Consider the following 16,942-nt stretch of genomic DNA (forward strand, 5'->3'; position numbering starts at 1 on the left):
GTAATAGCTCAAAAAAACAGTCACACCCTGAGCAGTTTCATACCTACATAAGTGAAATACTACCCTATCAGGTCAGCATTGTTATATGCACTCAGAACAAGGCACCAAATAGTAGGGGAGTCATTTTTGAAACAGCATCTTTTGTCACGCTTCTCTGTAAAACACAAACCACTGACCTCTTTCCAAAGCCACCTTCTAAACAGGTACAGCTGCAAAACCACACCTGTGAAAGCTTGCATTACAAAGCTCTTGGTGAAGTACTTTGTGAAAAGCATGCTCTACATGGAATGAAAACAACACTCATGACATCCACGGCAAAAGAAACAGAAAGGTAAGGACTATGAAGTTATTTCCTTCCCTGTATCAATACCTGGGATTAATTCTTTCTTAATGGGATATTCAGGAGGAATGACCAAGGTGTCAGAATTTTGCCTCCTCTTGTGAACATGCACATTTGATCCCAGGGACACATATATTTGTGGATGCAACCGGCCCCTCACACAAATGCCTGTGAAGGGAGTCCACGTAACTAGTGGACACTTCTGAAGAGATGCTGCAGACAAAACCCCTTCTAAAGTTCTGATACCATGGTACATGAGAAGGCACTGGCCAGTTACAACTACTTACATGTACAAATATGACCCCAGTTCTTGGCCATTAAAAAAAAAGTTACTGTATTGATTTAGATCAGTCAACTAGGAGAAAGAAGCAGCATGACTTAGTTTTGAGCTTATCATGTTTTACACAGAATTCTGACCTGATCACGAGGTCATGTTTCTTCACCAGAGAGGACAGCTTTTCCTCACGCTTAAGGACATCCATATGAACTGAAGTAACATTGCTGTATTTTTTTGTCAGTTGCTCAAGTTGCTCCTTCATGACAGAAACTGTTTTAAAAGTAAAATGCATAAACCATTACCTAAAGACGAAGCTAAGTCCTAACTAAGCACACCCATGTATAATTGCACTATATTTCCCAAAGAAAAACTGTTACATGGATGTTTTCCTTCACTAATAGTTGAAGAGAAATCAGGCATAAAGCACTTTACTTCCCCTAAATAATCATTATCAATTGCCAGTGTCAAATCAGTTATAACTCAAGAATAAGAATCTAAAAGGATTACTTACTCTCAGAAGTAAAGAACCACTCACTGCTAAATTGTGTAATGAGAACAGACTTGCAACTTACTAGCAGCTTTGTTGGAGTACTTGACAAAAGTTTTAGCTGCAGTTTTCCTATCAGCAGACTAAGTCAACACAAAATATTCACACAAAACCAGAAGTTATCTCCCTTCTTTTCCACTTTAATGAAATATTGTATTGCACTGACTCTTGAGAGAAGATTGCAGCAGAAGAATTGTATGCCCAATATGTTTTAAAAGTAAACCATGTTTGGATTAGCATCATCCTGCCGAAAAACAACCATTTTCAATTAGTGTAACAATTTATCCTGAGGCCTAAAGTATTTTAGGTCACTATGTAGTACATATTTTTGCCTGGTTCTAAAATAGTTACTTCTCTAACCTGGCCAATTCAATTCAGAGGTGAAGTATTCAATCAGTTTTTGATGGTAGTATCTATTTCTGCAAAAGCTCAGACTACTTCACTGAAAAGCAAGAAGCTGACTAGAAGTCCAGGAGGGAAAAAAGCCTAAAGAGGAGAATTTATTTTTCTTTTTCAGGTTCTGCTTGGCTTAAGCGAGACAGGAAAACCTTAGCTAGTTTCAAGGTCTAGATGAACATGCAAGTTCGACGCAGCTAACTAACAGATTTAGTAAACAAACACATGCTTAGAAAAACTTACTCCATCCCTCATTCTACATAGCTGTACATTTATAGATAAATATGGTTTAAAAAGAAATCTTTCGAACACTCCGTTTTAATACACTTTAAGAGAATTCCTATTTACAATGAAGAACAGTTTAATAGTTTAAAGCAAAAACAATTCACATCATTCACCACTTTTAATGTAACAAAGATAGAAGCATTATGCTTTAGCTTAGGTCAAATATGACTAAAAGGCCCAGATTCAATCTGACTAGTTTTAATATTTCCCTATGGCTTAGTCTTACCAATCACGCATATGATAATATTATAACTAAAGGCGATAAATCCAGTGTCTGCCTGCCTTCATTTCCCTACCATTATAAGGAATGCAGAACTGAAAAAGAGATCCATGATAACGCAGCCAGTATTTGCCACATCTCACTGGTTTCCTGCCCCATCTCACCACGGCTGCCAGCACAAAACAGAGGGAACTCAGCCAGAAATAAGGAGTGGCCAAAGAAGGAGGTAGGTGGGGCACAGGGTTATGGAGAATTAAAAGCATCTGTGCCTCTAAGTTAGGGCCTTATTTCCTTATGACCTTTCCGCACTCAATGGGAAATAAAGATTGCTGGACTGTGATTCTCCACACTCTACTAGTAAAATTGTGCTGAGAAAAAGTGCTAGGCAAAATCATCCACAAATTCAAACTAAAAGAAGTTGATTACATGAAGGTTTCCCAATTAAGGTTTCCAATGTTTGGATTTAAAGTGGTGTAGCCTGACAGTAGGAAACCAAACATGGCACTGTGATGTGCATTTTGTGCTTTCTGCGCCTACTTGCCTCCTGTCAAATATTAAACAAGTAATATCTTTGTGTCTCTTTCCTTCCGAGTGTGAGCTGTAGAAATTGCATGTTTTTAAGCTACCCAGAGAAGAGGCACCTGCTATGTTTGCTCAGTGCTTGGCAAAACACATCTTCCAGTTCACCTAGTTTCCCTTCCTGCTACTGTACTGCAGGAACTAGATGCAGCCTCTGTACTGATGAGGGGATGTTCACTGCACATTGCTGTAATCCTTCCCTGTTTACCACCTCAGGCAGTACTGATAACGAGAGTGCAACTTTCCTAGAGTTCCCCACTTCTTCCTGGTAAATCTTCTCCCAGGGGTTAAAAGTACTATGGTTATCACCATGAAGGGTACCAAAAGCAGCCAAGTATGAAAATAGCATGAAGGGAAAAAAACAAACCAAGGTAACAACAAAAATCAACAGAAATATAACTGTAAGTTTTAAGTGAAACCACTTCCCAGTAAAGCATCTTTCAGGCAATACAGCCCTTGTTTTAAATCTGAAGTCACAGAATCAGGATAGTCATCATTAAGAGTACAGAAAATAGCTACTGAGATCCTCAGCCTGAAACATGCTACAGATAAAACCAAAACAGAGGAATAAAGAAGCAGGTATGTGGGGTTCATGGGAAGGTCAGAGAAGTTTTACCACCACGGCACTGGTTATAAAAACAGCAGAGACTTCACTCATACAGATGTCCATAAAAACATTTTCATCTTCTTGTTGTTTGAGGCTGAAAACACAGCCAAACACCAGCTGACTGACTAGCTACAAAAACAATCCCAAGCCTCAAGTAGGAAAAAATACCTCTAATTTCCCTACAGATTACACATGCAAACAGTAAATTTTAATGTGGCTATGTAATTTTCAAATCAATTATATAAACCCAAAATGCTCACAAAGCTACAAAATCCTTTTCTGCTGTGCATAATAACAAAGATTTTCTTTATCTGTTCTCAGTACAGCATCCATTTATTATTTATGAGAAAGGTTCTGCCACATTAGCAGGTTTCAGTAAGACACAATCTTGTAATGAAAATAAACAAATTCTTACATACCAACTGTGATGCCAATGTTGGAATCTCTAGTGAGATATTCAAGTACAGGGCCAGAAACATAGCCAGATCCGAGCAATAAAACCCTCTTCTTATCACCCATCTTTAGCGACTGAGCCTGTTCCCTAGAAGGTGTTACAGGCAAAATTAAAAACCACACAGAAGGAAACTGTAAGCTGCTAAGGTTAACAGAAGTATCTTTTAGTAAGTCTACAAACCAAGACCTCTATTCAGACCGAGAGTCAAGTTCCTGATTAACTGATCCAGCACCATTTAGTACTGCTTCCATTCTTCTGCTGCGTAACTTCTAATTTCTTTTCTCTAACATAAACATGACCAATCCATCAACATCTCTGCTGCTTCTTGAATTGTTAGTGGTTGTTCATCAAAATTTTCCTCAGTTGCATCTTTTCCAATGGCCAAATTCCTGTAACCTGATCACGGGAGGACCACCAAGCTGTCTATGTCATGCTGGGCTGTCAGAAAGGGATTTCAGTCTCTATCTAGCTCCCTTTACATCACAGGTAACTGTTAAAATACACAAAACCATTCTGGTGAAAGTGTGTTTTGTGTAAGTTGTACTAGGCTCATATTAGTCCATCATAGGAACGTGATAGTCAATAAAGGTCAAATAAAAGTTAATGCCCAATTAAGAAATCATCATTGCAGACAAGGACTCAGATTTGAAAATCATCATACAGTGTTTCAACCAAACTACTAGTACTCTCATAAATAAATTTAAGTAGATCTCCTGATGACTTTCAATATAAAATATATTCACATCAGATTTTGCATTTTATTTGCCAACTAGAATAATGTAATGTTGCAGTTGTTTAAATATGCTCTCAGAAACACATAAATTATAGTAGGAAAACACATTTTGGTTTTTTATAATTATTTTTCCTTTTAGCTTAAATTTGCACTAAGTTGTAAAACTTTCTAATCTATCTAAATTATTACTATAGATTGCTGTAAATTTTTACCTTCATAAAAGTTTTACAGATTTTATTTTTTTTATAGAAAGTCAAGTCATGATTTAATACATTCACAGAAAGTCTTCTAAGCCCATCACCCAAGGACTTTCCTACTACTACTACCTATTCTAATAGAATATCTTCCACAGCTACACACTCGTGGGCAGGGCAAGAGAAAAATACTTCTCTACCCTTCAGAGAGAAGAAGTGGTATGCAGCTTGGAGTGTTGATGAGTGGAAGGACTTCCTCTATGAAAGTGAGCTGAATTTCACAGTCAAACTTTTCGTATTTATTAAAAACTTTTCCAGTGTCTAGAATGAGGTCACACTTGGACCAAACACAGTATGTCTACTCTAGGACAGTCAAAAATGTGAGCTGCTAAATGACTCATCAATAGTGGGAACAGAATCTACATGGGTCCAGAAAAAAACATTTCAGATTATGCCTATTCTCTATATATGAGTTTAAATAATTCAGTTATATTGATCTATGAACAAATAACAGTAATACTGGAGGCCCACACTGTTAATGTGATATGCCATTGCAGCTGTGGATGGGAAACCAGTAGGAGTTAAGAAGTAAGTAAAGGTGTAAAGATGAAAATGAGTTTGGTAAATCAAAATGCTTCTGCATTCTAGTGGTACCCAAGGCAGTTCAGCTCATACAGTCTGACTGTCCTATGTCTGAAATGCTCATGGACTTGAAAGGGTATTAGCAATTAGTCTAAATAGAGCCCTCAAAAACTGAACTGGACACAGCATCATACTATGTTACAGTAATAACAAGGCACATCATTCCTACAGGCTTTAAACAAGAGCCTATCTCTACCTAAACCATCACACCTCAAGCAGTAAAACTCTGCTTTCATCTGCATCATCCCCAAAGTTTGCAAAGTAAAGGAGGGTATTATTAGCAGGTTCTGCTTTTCCAACAGCTAAGTGTACAATACCAATGAACAAATGAACATTACATACAGTACACACACAGATCTGCAGAAATATAAAAAATCTACCCACAAAAACCCCCTTTGGAATGAAGTCTCCAGATTCGCAGGGTAGTTTGCACAAGACCATGCAAGGGATTATAGAGGAAGCAAAAAAATTAGATCATTGGGCTGTGTGAGGAATAAGAAAATTTGCTATTGAGACAATATCTTGAGGGGGTCTCTCAAACAGCACATAACAAAAATCACTCTGAACTGAAGCCTCTGAGAAGAAAACAGCATGTTACTTTGTGTGGAAAATGCACCTACAGTACATCATGCACGTGTTCATGACCACAAATCTCAAAGTTCCCCAAAGAAAGTGGAGAGGTTTGGGATGCAGAAGTCAACACACTATGTTTTAGTGCATAATGCGTGCAGTGCTTATGGTCAGACCAATTTAAACTTTTATATCATGTACAGTGTAGCTCTCATTGACCATGTACGTGAAGCCAGAGGTACCCACTTACTGTCAAATTAACATTTTCCTTAGGTAAATTATAGATGCTTGTTAATAGCAGGGAGCAAAGGGAAGGGAAGGGATGTCCATGTTGTTTTTGTTAGCTTAATCCACTCAATGCTACCACTGGCAGATAACTACTGAGACAGGGTTTGGATGAAGTGGTAGCTAAAGTTGTAGCTGCAGGAATACAATGAAAGTCTGAGAGTCTCACAGAATCTCCTGAGTACATTCAGTCACAGAACAACACTACACAGCACAGCACTTGAGCCATACAAGATGTAACTAGATTCAAGGTATATTTAAGAGCCTTTTGCTTTCAGCCATTCCTTTCAAATGACTATATGTTACATCCATTTCAAAAGGACGAGTTACAGAGTAATACTGGTATGTGGCTGTTTTCTGCCTCTCTCTGGTAAAAAAGTTTTCATAACTCAAGAAAGAGAAAAACGATAATTTTCTCAACTTCAATATAAGTTATCAACACATGTTAATGATTTAGGCAATGTGCATGAAGAAACAGGGAAATCATCAAGCATCAAATTTAGACACAGTGCAATATTGATGCATTCCACTAAAACACAAGAGTAAATAAATACAAAAGGGGAGACAGAAGGCAGAAAAGGGGGGTGGGGGTGTAAAAAGCTATACATTACCTGCTCTCTCTCAGTTTCTGGATATATTGATACTTGGGTGTCAGTGAGCCATTGGATGCAATCACTGCCTGAAAGTACATGAAACAAATTTTGAGGGGTTTATGTATCTGTGTATTTCAAAGCAGAAGAGCGCCAAATTGAAAAACTTACATCTCGAACAACAGGTGAGTAATTCTGTTTTTCAAGAGGTTCTGAGCCTTCTGATGACAGCTGTGGAGATAAGTTATTTCAAATCAGGTCATTTATTACACATTATATTTTCAAAGTAAAACATCAAGATTTCAAGCAACATTTAAATGCATGCAACAATACCAATATCTTATAAATTTGAAATTCTTCTGGTCATACTCATGTCACTTGACTTTTAGGAAAATACAGGAATTCAAACAGCAGTCTGACTGTAAGTGAATGTTGAGTGCCCAAGAAAATCAGACTTAGACATTTACTGCAGGGTCCAGAAGGAATGAACTACCTGCCAGAGCCAGCTTCCTGCCTACAGAAAGTGTACTTGACAAATCCCTAAGACATCCAGGTCATTAATGTCTCGTTCATATTGTGTTTGAAAGGATTGACTTCAAAACCTTTTTTTCTTTTTTTGAAGTACAATGTCAGTTATGTTCTACAGCAGATTCCTTTTGAATGTATACAGGAGACCAGAAAAGTAATACACAACCAGACCAAAGTCCAAGTCTTTTACCTTCTTGTTGGACACACAAGACCTTACCATCTCTTCAATATATGGGAAAAGCATATCGCCAAAGTACTCTGTTGCTTCTATAGGAAGCTGAGCTGGCAGATTGTCAATGGAACACATTAGAATCCCCGAGCCTTCAACACTGAAAGAGAGAACACATCTCTTCTAAACTACTTATCAGTACCTGAAAGGTACCACCTTTCAGAAGTGTTCTAAGCACATGATTTTTCAATATAATATTTCACTGTAAAAATTACATTGGAAAGCAATAATAAGTAAGGGCTCTCCCACCTGTCATGAGTGATATGCTGGTCAGCATCATACATACAAAATGGATTCTCAATTGTTGTACACTCTGTCATAAATTCTATAGATCCTCCAGTGTCTGCTGAAATGTCACATATTGCCAGGAGTCTAAGTGATTAAACAAAAAAGACAATGGAATAAAGTATTATATAAATTACTAAGAAAGATAGGTATAAAAGGCCACAAGTGAACAGGAAATAAAAGAAATGTGAGAAAATGTATCTGACTTGTAGCTTCATTCATCTTAACCAATTTAGAAGTCAACAAAACACAAACAATGATATCTGGAAATGTAATGGAAATCTGGCCCTACTGTAGTCATCAGATTTGCATTCACATCAACAGCACTCATATTTCATGTGTAACTTCTCAAAGACTGGGAGAATCTGTTCATCCACCATTTTTTCTCTCTACTCCATGTACTGCCAACACCTCTCATTCATTATCCATCTCCCAAATCCCTCGAGCTGTCTCTGAGAAAGAAAGGCATCAAGAGTGGGCAGACAAGAGACAAAGACCCGATTCCTCACCAGAATACATTTATATGTCCTCCCCAATTCCATGACTGAGCCAGTCTCCCAGAGAGCTATTACACAGGGCTGTTAGACAAAGGGTGGCTCCCACCCCCAATGAAAGGAGAGTAACCCTTGATTTGCACCCCACACTCCAGCCTTAAAGCTGTTCAGGTTTGTGAACATTTCCACTATCTGCTGCAGAAATAAGAGGTGTTAAGGAACAGTTAATTGGACTTGTACAAGCTAAATGACACGGTAGGAAGAACTTTCCCAAAAACTCTGCTTGGGCAGAGAAACTTCTAGCAATATTGGAGCAGTAGGTACATTCCCAGATACCACACTGCTTATATTGGATTATGTACACGGATCAAGGGCAGAACTACCTCTGCAGAAAGACAGCTGATGCCTGTGAATCATTTGTACTATGACGTTTTCAAAAACTCCAAACTGTGAAAATAAGACTGCAAAGCACAAAAGAACAAAAGCACAGTCAATGGGGCACTGTAAAACATGCAAGAGGAACAAGGTAAGAAACATAATAATTTACTAGAAACTGTGGTGAAATTGCCTAACATTACGACTTAATCATGGTGCTGCATGATGAAATGAGGTGTCTTACTTGTGTGGTAACTCAGGACAGCCCTCCGTTGAACCATCAGCAGATCTAACTGGCACCAGCAGCTTCTGAGCATCCTGTCGACTTAGCAAACGAGGAGTATGTTGCTCCCAGTATATGCCATTAATTAAACAAGTTGTGTAGGGTGCAACCTGCAAAGAAAGTTACAGATGCCTGATGTTCTTATTTAGTACTTTAAGAAGCTGAAAGCCCCTGGTCTAGCATTTTAAGTTAATGTTCTCTCAAATGATGAATATGCAAAAGTTTAGTAACTACTAACACTCTCTGGAAAACCTTTCATAAAAGAACACAAGAGATGCTCACATCAATGTGAAAGCGAGAAGTGTAATTTTCTGGATGTTTATCATAGTCTACTGGATCATATATTCCATCGTGTTTCCTTACAAGATGATGGTGACGACTTAACACTGTCCCATAGACCTTTCTGATGTCTGAAGTTAAAAAAAAATAAAATAGCTGTTATACTTGCACAAAAAGGGTTCCAGTGTTTTCAAACACTTTATTGTCATAGCATACCTCCAGATCTGGAAACTTCCTTTAACTCATGTGGTTCCACAAACTCACATGGGAGGGCGTTGAACATTTCTTGAGCACCCTGAAACCATGAAGTATGATTTAGAATAAGCAGAGCATAAATGTAATGTAACACCACTTATTTGGTATTTGAAAACATATATAAAAATGCCACACACAATTTGACAGTCCTGCCAGAGAACATCTTCAGAGATGGACACACTGTTTAACATATACCCCTGCTTACCCAAAACCAAGCTGCCCAGGAAGCAAGAAATTTACATCATTCCACACTACTGCAAGACTGTCTAATACACAATCCAATGCCTGGTTCATGTTTCTAACGGCTGAGATGGGAGGCCTCAACTCAGCCACAATAGATAGTTTAACTGCACTCTGAGGAGCAGTTTCTCTTTAGGGAAGACCCCTGAAGCCACTCCTCATCAACCAGGCCAAGAACTACCAGATGACTTCCCCAGTGAGCTGTGATCACAAACATAAGCCTTTCAAACACATCATCTTTTTGTCTAGAAAGAACACATTTATGTGGTCAGTGATTTCACTTTATAGATGGAGCCTTGTTAACTGATCTTTGTTGCCAAAGCCAGGAATAAGCCTTTTCCCTATGTTACAGAAAATAGCTCTAAAGTCCAGCAAGCCAATTCAATGCTATACAGATATAAAACCTCAACAAATATTAGAAAAAATAACTCTTTCCCCCATACTTTATTAGGGTGCTTCAACATACCTTGTGAGACCAGAGAGAACAGTGGGAAGAGAGTGAGACAGAAATCATGCAGGGGGGAAAGGAGAGAGAAGCAGTAAGATTTAATCCATTTTCATGATAAGAAGTTAGTGTGTCAGCCTTGTCGGGCATGATCTCACCTTAAACATTTTAGTCTATGTTACTTAAAAACTCTTGCTAGAAAAGGAAAATGTGAAGTCCGAGCAATCAAAATGAACCCATCAGCCCATTTAACCTGACACTTATCAAATGCCAAGGATTTCTATTAACAATAATATAGCATTTCATTTTGAGGACAATTCTTACCTTAGAAACATTACCAGTGCCTGTAAACACAAATGTTAAGGGCCCCACTGACTTTGGCATCAATCCCAGTGATATTTCATATCCAGCATCCCGTACTGCCTGCACAGCCTGACTGCTATTCCTGTAGTTGTGTGCCATCCCAATGTGCTGAAATCAAAGGCACAGAACCATCAAGATATTTTCCACATTCGAATACAGATAAATAGCAGATGCCCAAATGTCATTTTGCTAAAGACAAAAATATACGCATATACTCTTACCATGAAGGGAGTGTGATGTCCCAGGGCTAAAAATCGTAAACCCAATCCATGTAGAATGTTGATCATTCCTGTTGTTAAAAAAAAAAAATAAAAATCAGACCATCAGTGTTACTTATGAATATGCAGTTAGAAACTGAAGAGATTGACTGAAGCCTAAAATCATCCTGGATCTTTTTCCAATGTTTTAATACTATACTTTACTTCTAAAGAAAGTCTAATAAAACCAGAGAAGGAGAAATTCAGCAGCCGTTCGTGACCTTACACCTGCTCTTGGCCCACCTTATGCATTTCAGCACCATTTAATACTCAGATATACTTTCATGAGATGCATCCACATCACCAGATTCCAAAGAAGGAGATAAGAGTCTTCTGAAGAAACAGAATTAAAGTTCAGTAGAAAGGAATGAGAACCGTGCCCCACAAAAATAAGTGTAAATGTATAACAGAGTGACAAACATGCTCTCAGGACTGACAGCAGCCTTTTTTCCCCAAAAACCTAGTAAGTTGATCTCTTGGTATTTCATCTGCTTCAAATTAGTTCAATGGACAAACAGGACTTCAAGACAACATAAAATATCAGATTTGTCAGGAATCCACAGGACTATTTGACACGTAGTCTCACGAAAGTAGGAAGAGCAAATCAGAGTGGAAAAAAGTTGTTAAAAGCAAGAATTAAAAATGCAATTAAAAACACACTGCAAGCCTCAACTTTTAGGAAACATAGAACAACCAGAAGTATTACAAGAAGTTACTTGTTGCAAGCCTGCCTTTACTTTATGCACTATACCTGCTACACCGGCCCACTTTCCAAAGGCCACAACTCGCATTCCTTTATGATCAACCATTTTTTCATAGTCAAACAGTCGAATTTCCTGAAAATACACAGCAAACTGAGTATCAAATTTTTCAGCGAATGCAGTCAGTGGCACATTGCTCTCCCAGGAGCTACCTTTTCACATGCTTTTGTCATCCTTCGTGTTAGAGATTGATGGGTAATATAAGAAAGGCAACTAAATCATAACAAGATTTAAGTATAAAAATAAAACCATAATGGCTGTGTTGAATTCTTATTTTAAAGAGTCTCTGCACTGCCTGTGCCCTCTGGCACAGAGCTTGCCAATGTGCCACTCCAGATGCTGCAGGCCCATTCATATCCTCTGCCAAAGGACTGCTCTTCTCTGAGTGAACTGTCTGCCTTCCTCTGTAACAACCAATACACACTCCAGCTTAGTAACTTTCCAACAACTCAGCGCTCAGATAGAAAGAGCCTCTCTTGAGCACACCGTGCTCACAACTCATCTGCCTTATGCGCATGAACAGAGTAACACTGCAAGCACAAGATTCTCTGAGCAAGAAATACTCAGCTCCAGGAAAGGATACTAAAAACAGTCTTCATTAGCCAAATGTGCTACTGGAATGCGTGTGCTGAAAGTAAGTGGACTAGGCAGCAAGCTCCTGATCACACTGAAGCACCACGTTCAGTTTCCACCTCATAATAACTGTCAAGGGTCTTTACTATGGCACAATTTACCTGTCTTAAAATCTCATCCAAAAGGGGCATGTTTGCCTCTTGGGCTTTAATAGTGTGAGAGAAGAAGGCATAGTTCTTTTTAGGGATTAATTTTTCCTCTGGAGGTCTCTTCACACCTATTATCAGAGAAGCCTCAGAAATATCTTCTTGAATAATGGCACCTGCTTTGATGTACTCCTAGGAAAGAGAAAAATCAAAGTAAATTTTTCTGTGCTTTTTCATATTCAGGTCTCAGCATATAAGCAACTAAAACAGAGGAAAAGTTGATAATTCTACAAAGCAGAAACAAGTAACTGCATGTGCTATACTCATAAATCTCTTTGATAAAGACGTATCAAGTATCATATTGAAATACCATACTGTTACCCTATTATACAAGGCCAAAACATAATTATGTGTTATTAAAATCCTTCATCTTAAATGTAAAAAATACTACAAAAATGATATTTTACTAAATTTAAAGTATCCTGTAGCATTGCAATAATGAACAGTCTTTTATAATGTGCTGAAATACTTGGAAATAATTTAGAGAAATATGACAAATTAATCTGAAGACTGATGACACATGATTTTATAAAATTGTATAAGGCTAAGTCCAAGCTGAAGAGCAACTTCTGAAGGAATATTTTTGCATAGTATGATCTGTGTTTTGGTGAAAACCAGTACTCTGCCTTAATTAAAAGGTGATATGTGCAAGTGATCACTAATTCCCTACTTTTGTTTCAATTTTTGTTTTCTCAGATATCTTACAGCAGACTACTACCACTGCTACAAGAACTGTAAAAGCTCTCTGTCCTCAAGCTCATAGTGTTAAAGAAAAAAACCCCTCTCTTCTCATTTTACATGAGGAATGGGATTGAAGCAAGAACAGGATTCACCAAATTTGTTCTTTTAAAAAAATATGAGGTTTTTTAGAGCTGTTGCCTTCGTACAAACAGAAGACAAAAGCACCAATGTTAAATGAATTCCCAAGTTTCTACTTCAAGAACAACTAGAACTTCTATGGAGACTGATGACAGGACAAGAAATCAATAAAACCAACTCCAAAACCCCACCACTCTGTCGACATTATATTGAAAGGCTAAACAAACTACTCCATTTTCTTTCTACTAGCACAGAATGACTCCTCATTTAACAACAACATTTACATGTTTATGTTTTATTTCTTTATATGTTTTCTCATTAATAGCCTCTGAGTATTATTTTTCCTGTACTATGGTTAATAACTGAACTATGGTTTTCCTTATTTCTCTCAAAATGGGACCTTACCTTTTCATGGATGGCTCTCCGGTTTGATGGCTGCACCAAGACCTTATATCCCATCTTTGTCAACTCCTTAACATGTTTTGGTGCTAGAGGTGCTCTTCTTTCCCATGCATTAATATCTTCCCTCCTGATTGCCAGCACAGACTTACGATGATGCCAACACTTAGTATGGTGGAATACACACCTACCATTTGTGTGACTAAAGGCTCGGAGCATGGTAAAGCCTGATGGCAGCAAAGACAAAGTAATAAAATAATACATGTACATGTATGATTCAAACACTTTTTGTGCAAAAGTTCTGGTCTCCTTTAGCATCTGCTGTAAAACATAAACCAGATACTTTATACTCTACTTACACCCTACTTTTGTGAAACATGAATTTACTTTCAGTGTGCTTTGGTGCATCTTGGTCTGATGGGGTGTCCTTACAGACAAATTTTCAATTTCACTAATTGTTTTTACTACTGTAAAGGAAGGCTTTTAATGTGTTCAATTCATCAAGTTTTTAATTACAAGGCTTAAAAAGAATGCTGGAAACTTAAAGTTACCAATTATATTGGTACCATAATATACCACCATTAACATGCAAAGGTCAAATACTTATCAAAGGCTTGTATCACAAACAGTCAGAAGTAACAACCACACAGAAAGAAAGCAGGACACAGGCTATAACGCAAGCAGTTATTAAAAGAGAAAACCCAATATGTAAGACCAACACTAAGTATTTTTACATAACTAATTCTTACATGAGCCAAATATGGAAGACAAGATCAAGGCCTTAACTACTGCTCGGCAGTCACCATATGTGTGGCCAGGAGCCCTAATACAAATTTTATGCAAAATGGAAAACCTTCATTTAGATAGATTCCCACTGCAGAGGAATATCCTTTTATTTTCTGTCTCCTCCTCTTCACTACCAGTGAAACATACATGCCACTACTTAGCTCTGCTGTAAATAGCAGGGGCTCTACTCAGGTCCAGCACCAAATATCCAGGAGCCTAAGGACTTAAAATACTTATGCAATTAGAAGATGTGGATCTCAAAGATAGAGGCTTCAAAAATGTGAACTTTGTTTCCAACTCAGTCTTAACTGATAATTACATTAATCTCTGTATCCAAATTGCTTGGAAAATCCTGTTCGTCCTCATGCCTCAAATTTGTAAAATCTCTATACACCTGAAGACTTAAGAGGTCCTGTTTAACTCCAGGCTTGCTGAAACAGAAAAACTGGCACACAAAGGAAGGCATGAACAGAGGCACAGAGTCATCTACATTAGCTCCAAGTGTGGTCTTCCTAGGATTGCTAGATATGTCTACCAGCAGAGGTTACTGTACAGAAGTTGGAGTTACTTTGTGACACTGCTTTTCAGCATAATAGGAGGATCCTCAAAGAGCATGTCAATACCTCTCAAAAACGAGGAAGCCTTGGCATGCCATGTCACTGTAACTGCACACTAAAATGTAACAGTAAGAGTAGCTTATAATCAACACACTGCATCTCATACCCAAACTTGCAGTGAAGCAAATTTCCCTCACACAGAGGCGTCCCACAAGAATAGAAGCGCCTCTTTTCAGCGGGAGTGCACTGCCCTGCCCTGAGACAGTGGGAGTCGGGGCAGTGAGCAAACAGCCGGGTGACCTCTGGCAGGCCAGAAGCTCGTCTATATGCCTCCCCGTGTGTGCTCAGGCTCAGCCACAGAGATACCCATATCCCGTTGTAAAAGTGAAAGTAACTTCAGCATTCCAAGCCTGCAGCGCTGGGGAACTCTCCCCGGCCTCCCCAGCACGCCGGGTGACGGCGGGGCCGCAGCGCCCGTGCCGGGTGCGCTTCACATCACTCCGAGCATCACTGAGGCTGAGCCAGCGCCGAGTAGCACAGCGAGGGGCCTCCCGCCAGCAGGGACCACGCGCGGGAGGGAAACAAATCCCACGGAGGGCGGCAGGGAAAGGCAAGGGAGCGGTCTCGGGCAGCGGGAGAAGCGGTGTGAGCGAGCGGCACCGGTCGCGGGAGGGCGGCGGGCACCGGGAAGCGCTCGCTGACACCGGGAGCGCCAGGCAGCGCCGTACCTACCTCGGGCAGCGGGGCAGCGGGAGGCACGGCCGGACAGTCCCGACCCCTCCTCCGGCCGATGTCCAGCGGCGCCACCGCCCCGCGCGGCAGCCAACCGCGAGCCGGCCGCGGGATACACCTCCCGCACCGCCAATGGCCGGGACACAGCGGCGTCATTTTCGCCGCAGCCACGCCCGCCCGGCGCCCCCCGTTCCTGCAAGGCCCAGCGCTTCAAGGAAATGCATGGAGAGAGAAGATATTTACGGGAACTGAGCAGGAACCATCCCGGCAGCTCGGAGGAACATGCGGAGGAGTAGGAGGCACTGCGCCTGAACTTAATGCTGCTCAGATCACGCTAGGAGGAAGCACTGTGCCTGAACTTAATGCTGCTCGGAAAGGACTTCTTTTGCCAAGAGTGTCAGCTGTGAACATTCCCTGGGAGTTTGGAACCTTTGCCAGGCCATGTGCCTTTCAAATGGGAATGTTACACAGATACCCTCCCCTATGTCGCATATTCTGGTTTGGCCACTAACTAAATGCTTAGAGCACTCTACTAGTAACTTGAGGGCTGTTTTGAAAGTTGCAGTGTCATTCAGAACATTGATTTAAAAGCATGTCTTAAGTGTAAGCACTAGTAAATTGGGGTTTCTAAGCCTCTTTCAGCTTTTTATGTTGGAAGCTCCTATCTGTAAATGACTACTTATAACTGAAGTGTCTCATATCTGAGTCACCACTGAATACCCTAACTACTGTGATGGTAATTAAAAACTTTGTACAAGTTCCTGTTGTCCTTTTTGAGTCCTGTGACATGATCTAGACATATACAGGATTGGTTCCTGTAGATGAGAAGGATAGGTTGATTCCTAATTATAGAGTGTTGTGTGGATATGTGTAGAATTGAAGCTCCAGTCAGCTCTGCAAGCACAGAGCTGGATTTTAAAAAACAGCAGCTAAAACCTTTTTTTAACACCAAAGCATTTCACTTTCAAAACATTTCTGTTTGAAAGAATTCTATTTTGAGATTCTTTCATGACTATATAAGAGTATTTTTTGTATAATTTGAAATTCTTGAGGTTTGTACATTTTAATTTACTGAGGTACATTTTAGTTTACATTTTAGAATGTTCTTCTAGGGAAATGAAGTTCCAGGCTGCGCCAAAGAAATCAGCAAACCAATGATCATCCATCTTTATTCATAGAGATGTACTTGGTGACTCTGGCTTTATCCAGCAGCACAATTCTAAGTGCAAGCAGGAGGAGCAGAATGAATAAGGACGTGACTTAGATACTCTACCAAAGTACCATTCGGAGAGTTGATTTCTGCCGCGGATTTGCCATCTCTCTGAAGGCAGATCAAGAGTTTTATTGGCATAATTTG

General features: G+C 39.5%; 1 protein-coding gene across 2 annotated transcripts in view; it reads right to left on the reverse strand.

Moving 5' to 3' along the window:
- The window catches only part of AASS (aminoadipate-semialdehyde synthase), a 28,793-nt gene extending 13,107 nt beyond the window's left edge, over positions 1–15,686 (reverse strand). Inside the window, exons 1-15 of one of the 2 annotated variants that reach the window (XM_027639791.1) lie at positions 15,586–15,686; positions 13,517–13,737; positions 12,248–12,424; positions 11,504–11,588; positions 10,717–10,784; positions 10,457–10,603; positions 9,409–9,487; positions 9,196–9,323; positions 8,875–9,023; positions 7,726–7,848; positions 7,465–7,576; positions 6,891–6,950; positions 6,741–6,808; positions 3,671–3,792; positions 758–887 (exon numbers count right to left, since the gene is read on the reverse strand). In XM_027639791.1, the coding sequence (XP_027495592.1) occupies positions 758–887; positions 3,671–3,792; positions 6,741–6,808; positions 6,891–6,950; positions 7,465–7,576; positions 7,726–7,848; positions 8,875–9,023; positions 9,196–9,323; positions 9,409–9,487; positions 10,457–10,603; positions 10,717–10,784; positions 11,504–11,588; positions 12,248–12,424; positions 13,517–13,729 (1,661 nt within the window). In that variant the 5' untranslated portion in view covers positions 13,730–13,737; positions 15,586–15,686. Of the gene's footprint in view, positions 1–757; positions 888–3,670; positions 3,793–6,740; positions 6,809–6,890; positions 6,951–7,464; positions 7,577–7,725; positions 7,849–8,874; positions 9,024–9,195; positions 9,324–9,408; positions 9,488–10,456; positions 10,604–10,716; positions 10,785–11,503; positions 11,589–12,247; positions 12,425–13,516; positions 13,844–15,585 lie in introns of those variants that run through there. The other variant, XM_027639790.1, reaches the window with a different exon arrangement.
- Positions 15,687–16,942: the final 1,256 nt, after the last annotated feature.

The sequence above is a fragment of the Corapipo altera genome, unplaced genomic scaffold (assembly GCF_003945725.1).
Source record: "Corapipo altera isolate COAL_440 unplaced genomic scaffold, ASM394572v1 1b, whole genome shotgun sequence".
Lineage (NCBI taxonomy): Eukaryota > Metazoa > Chordata > Aves > Passeriformes > Pipridae > Corapipo > Corapipo altera.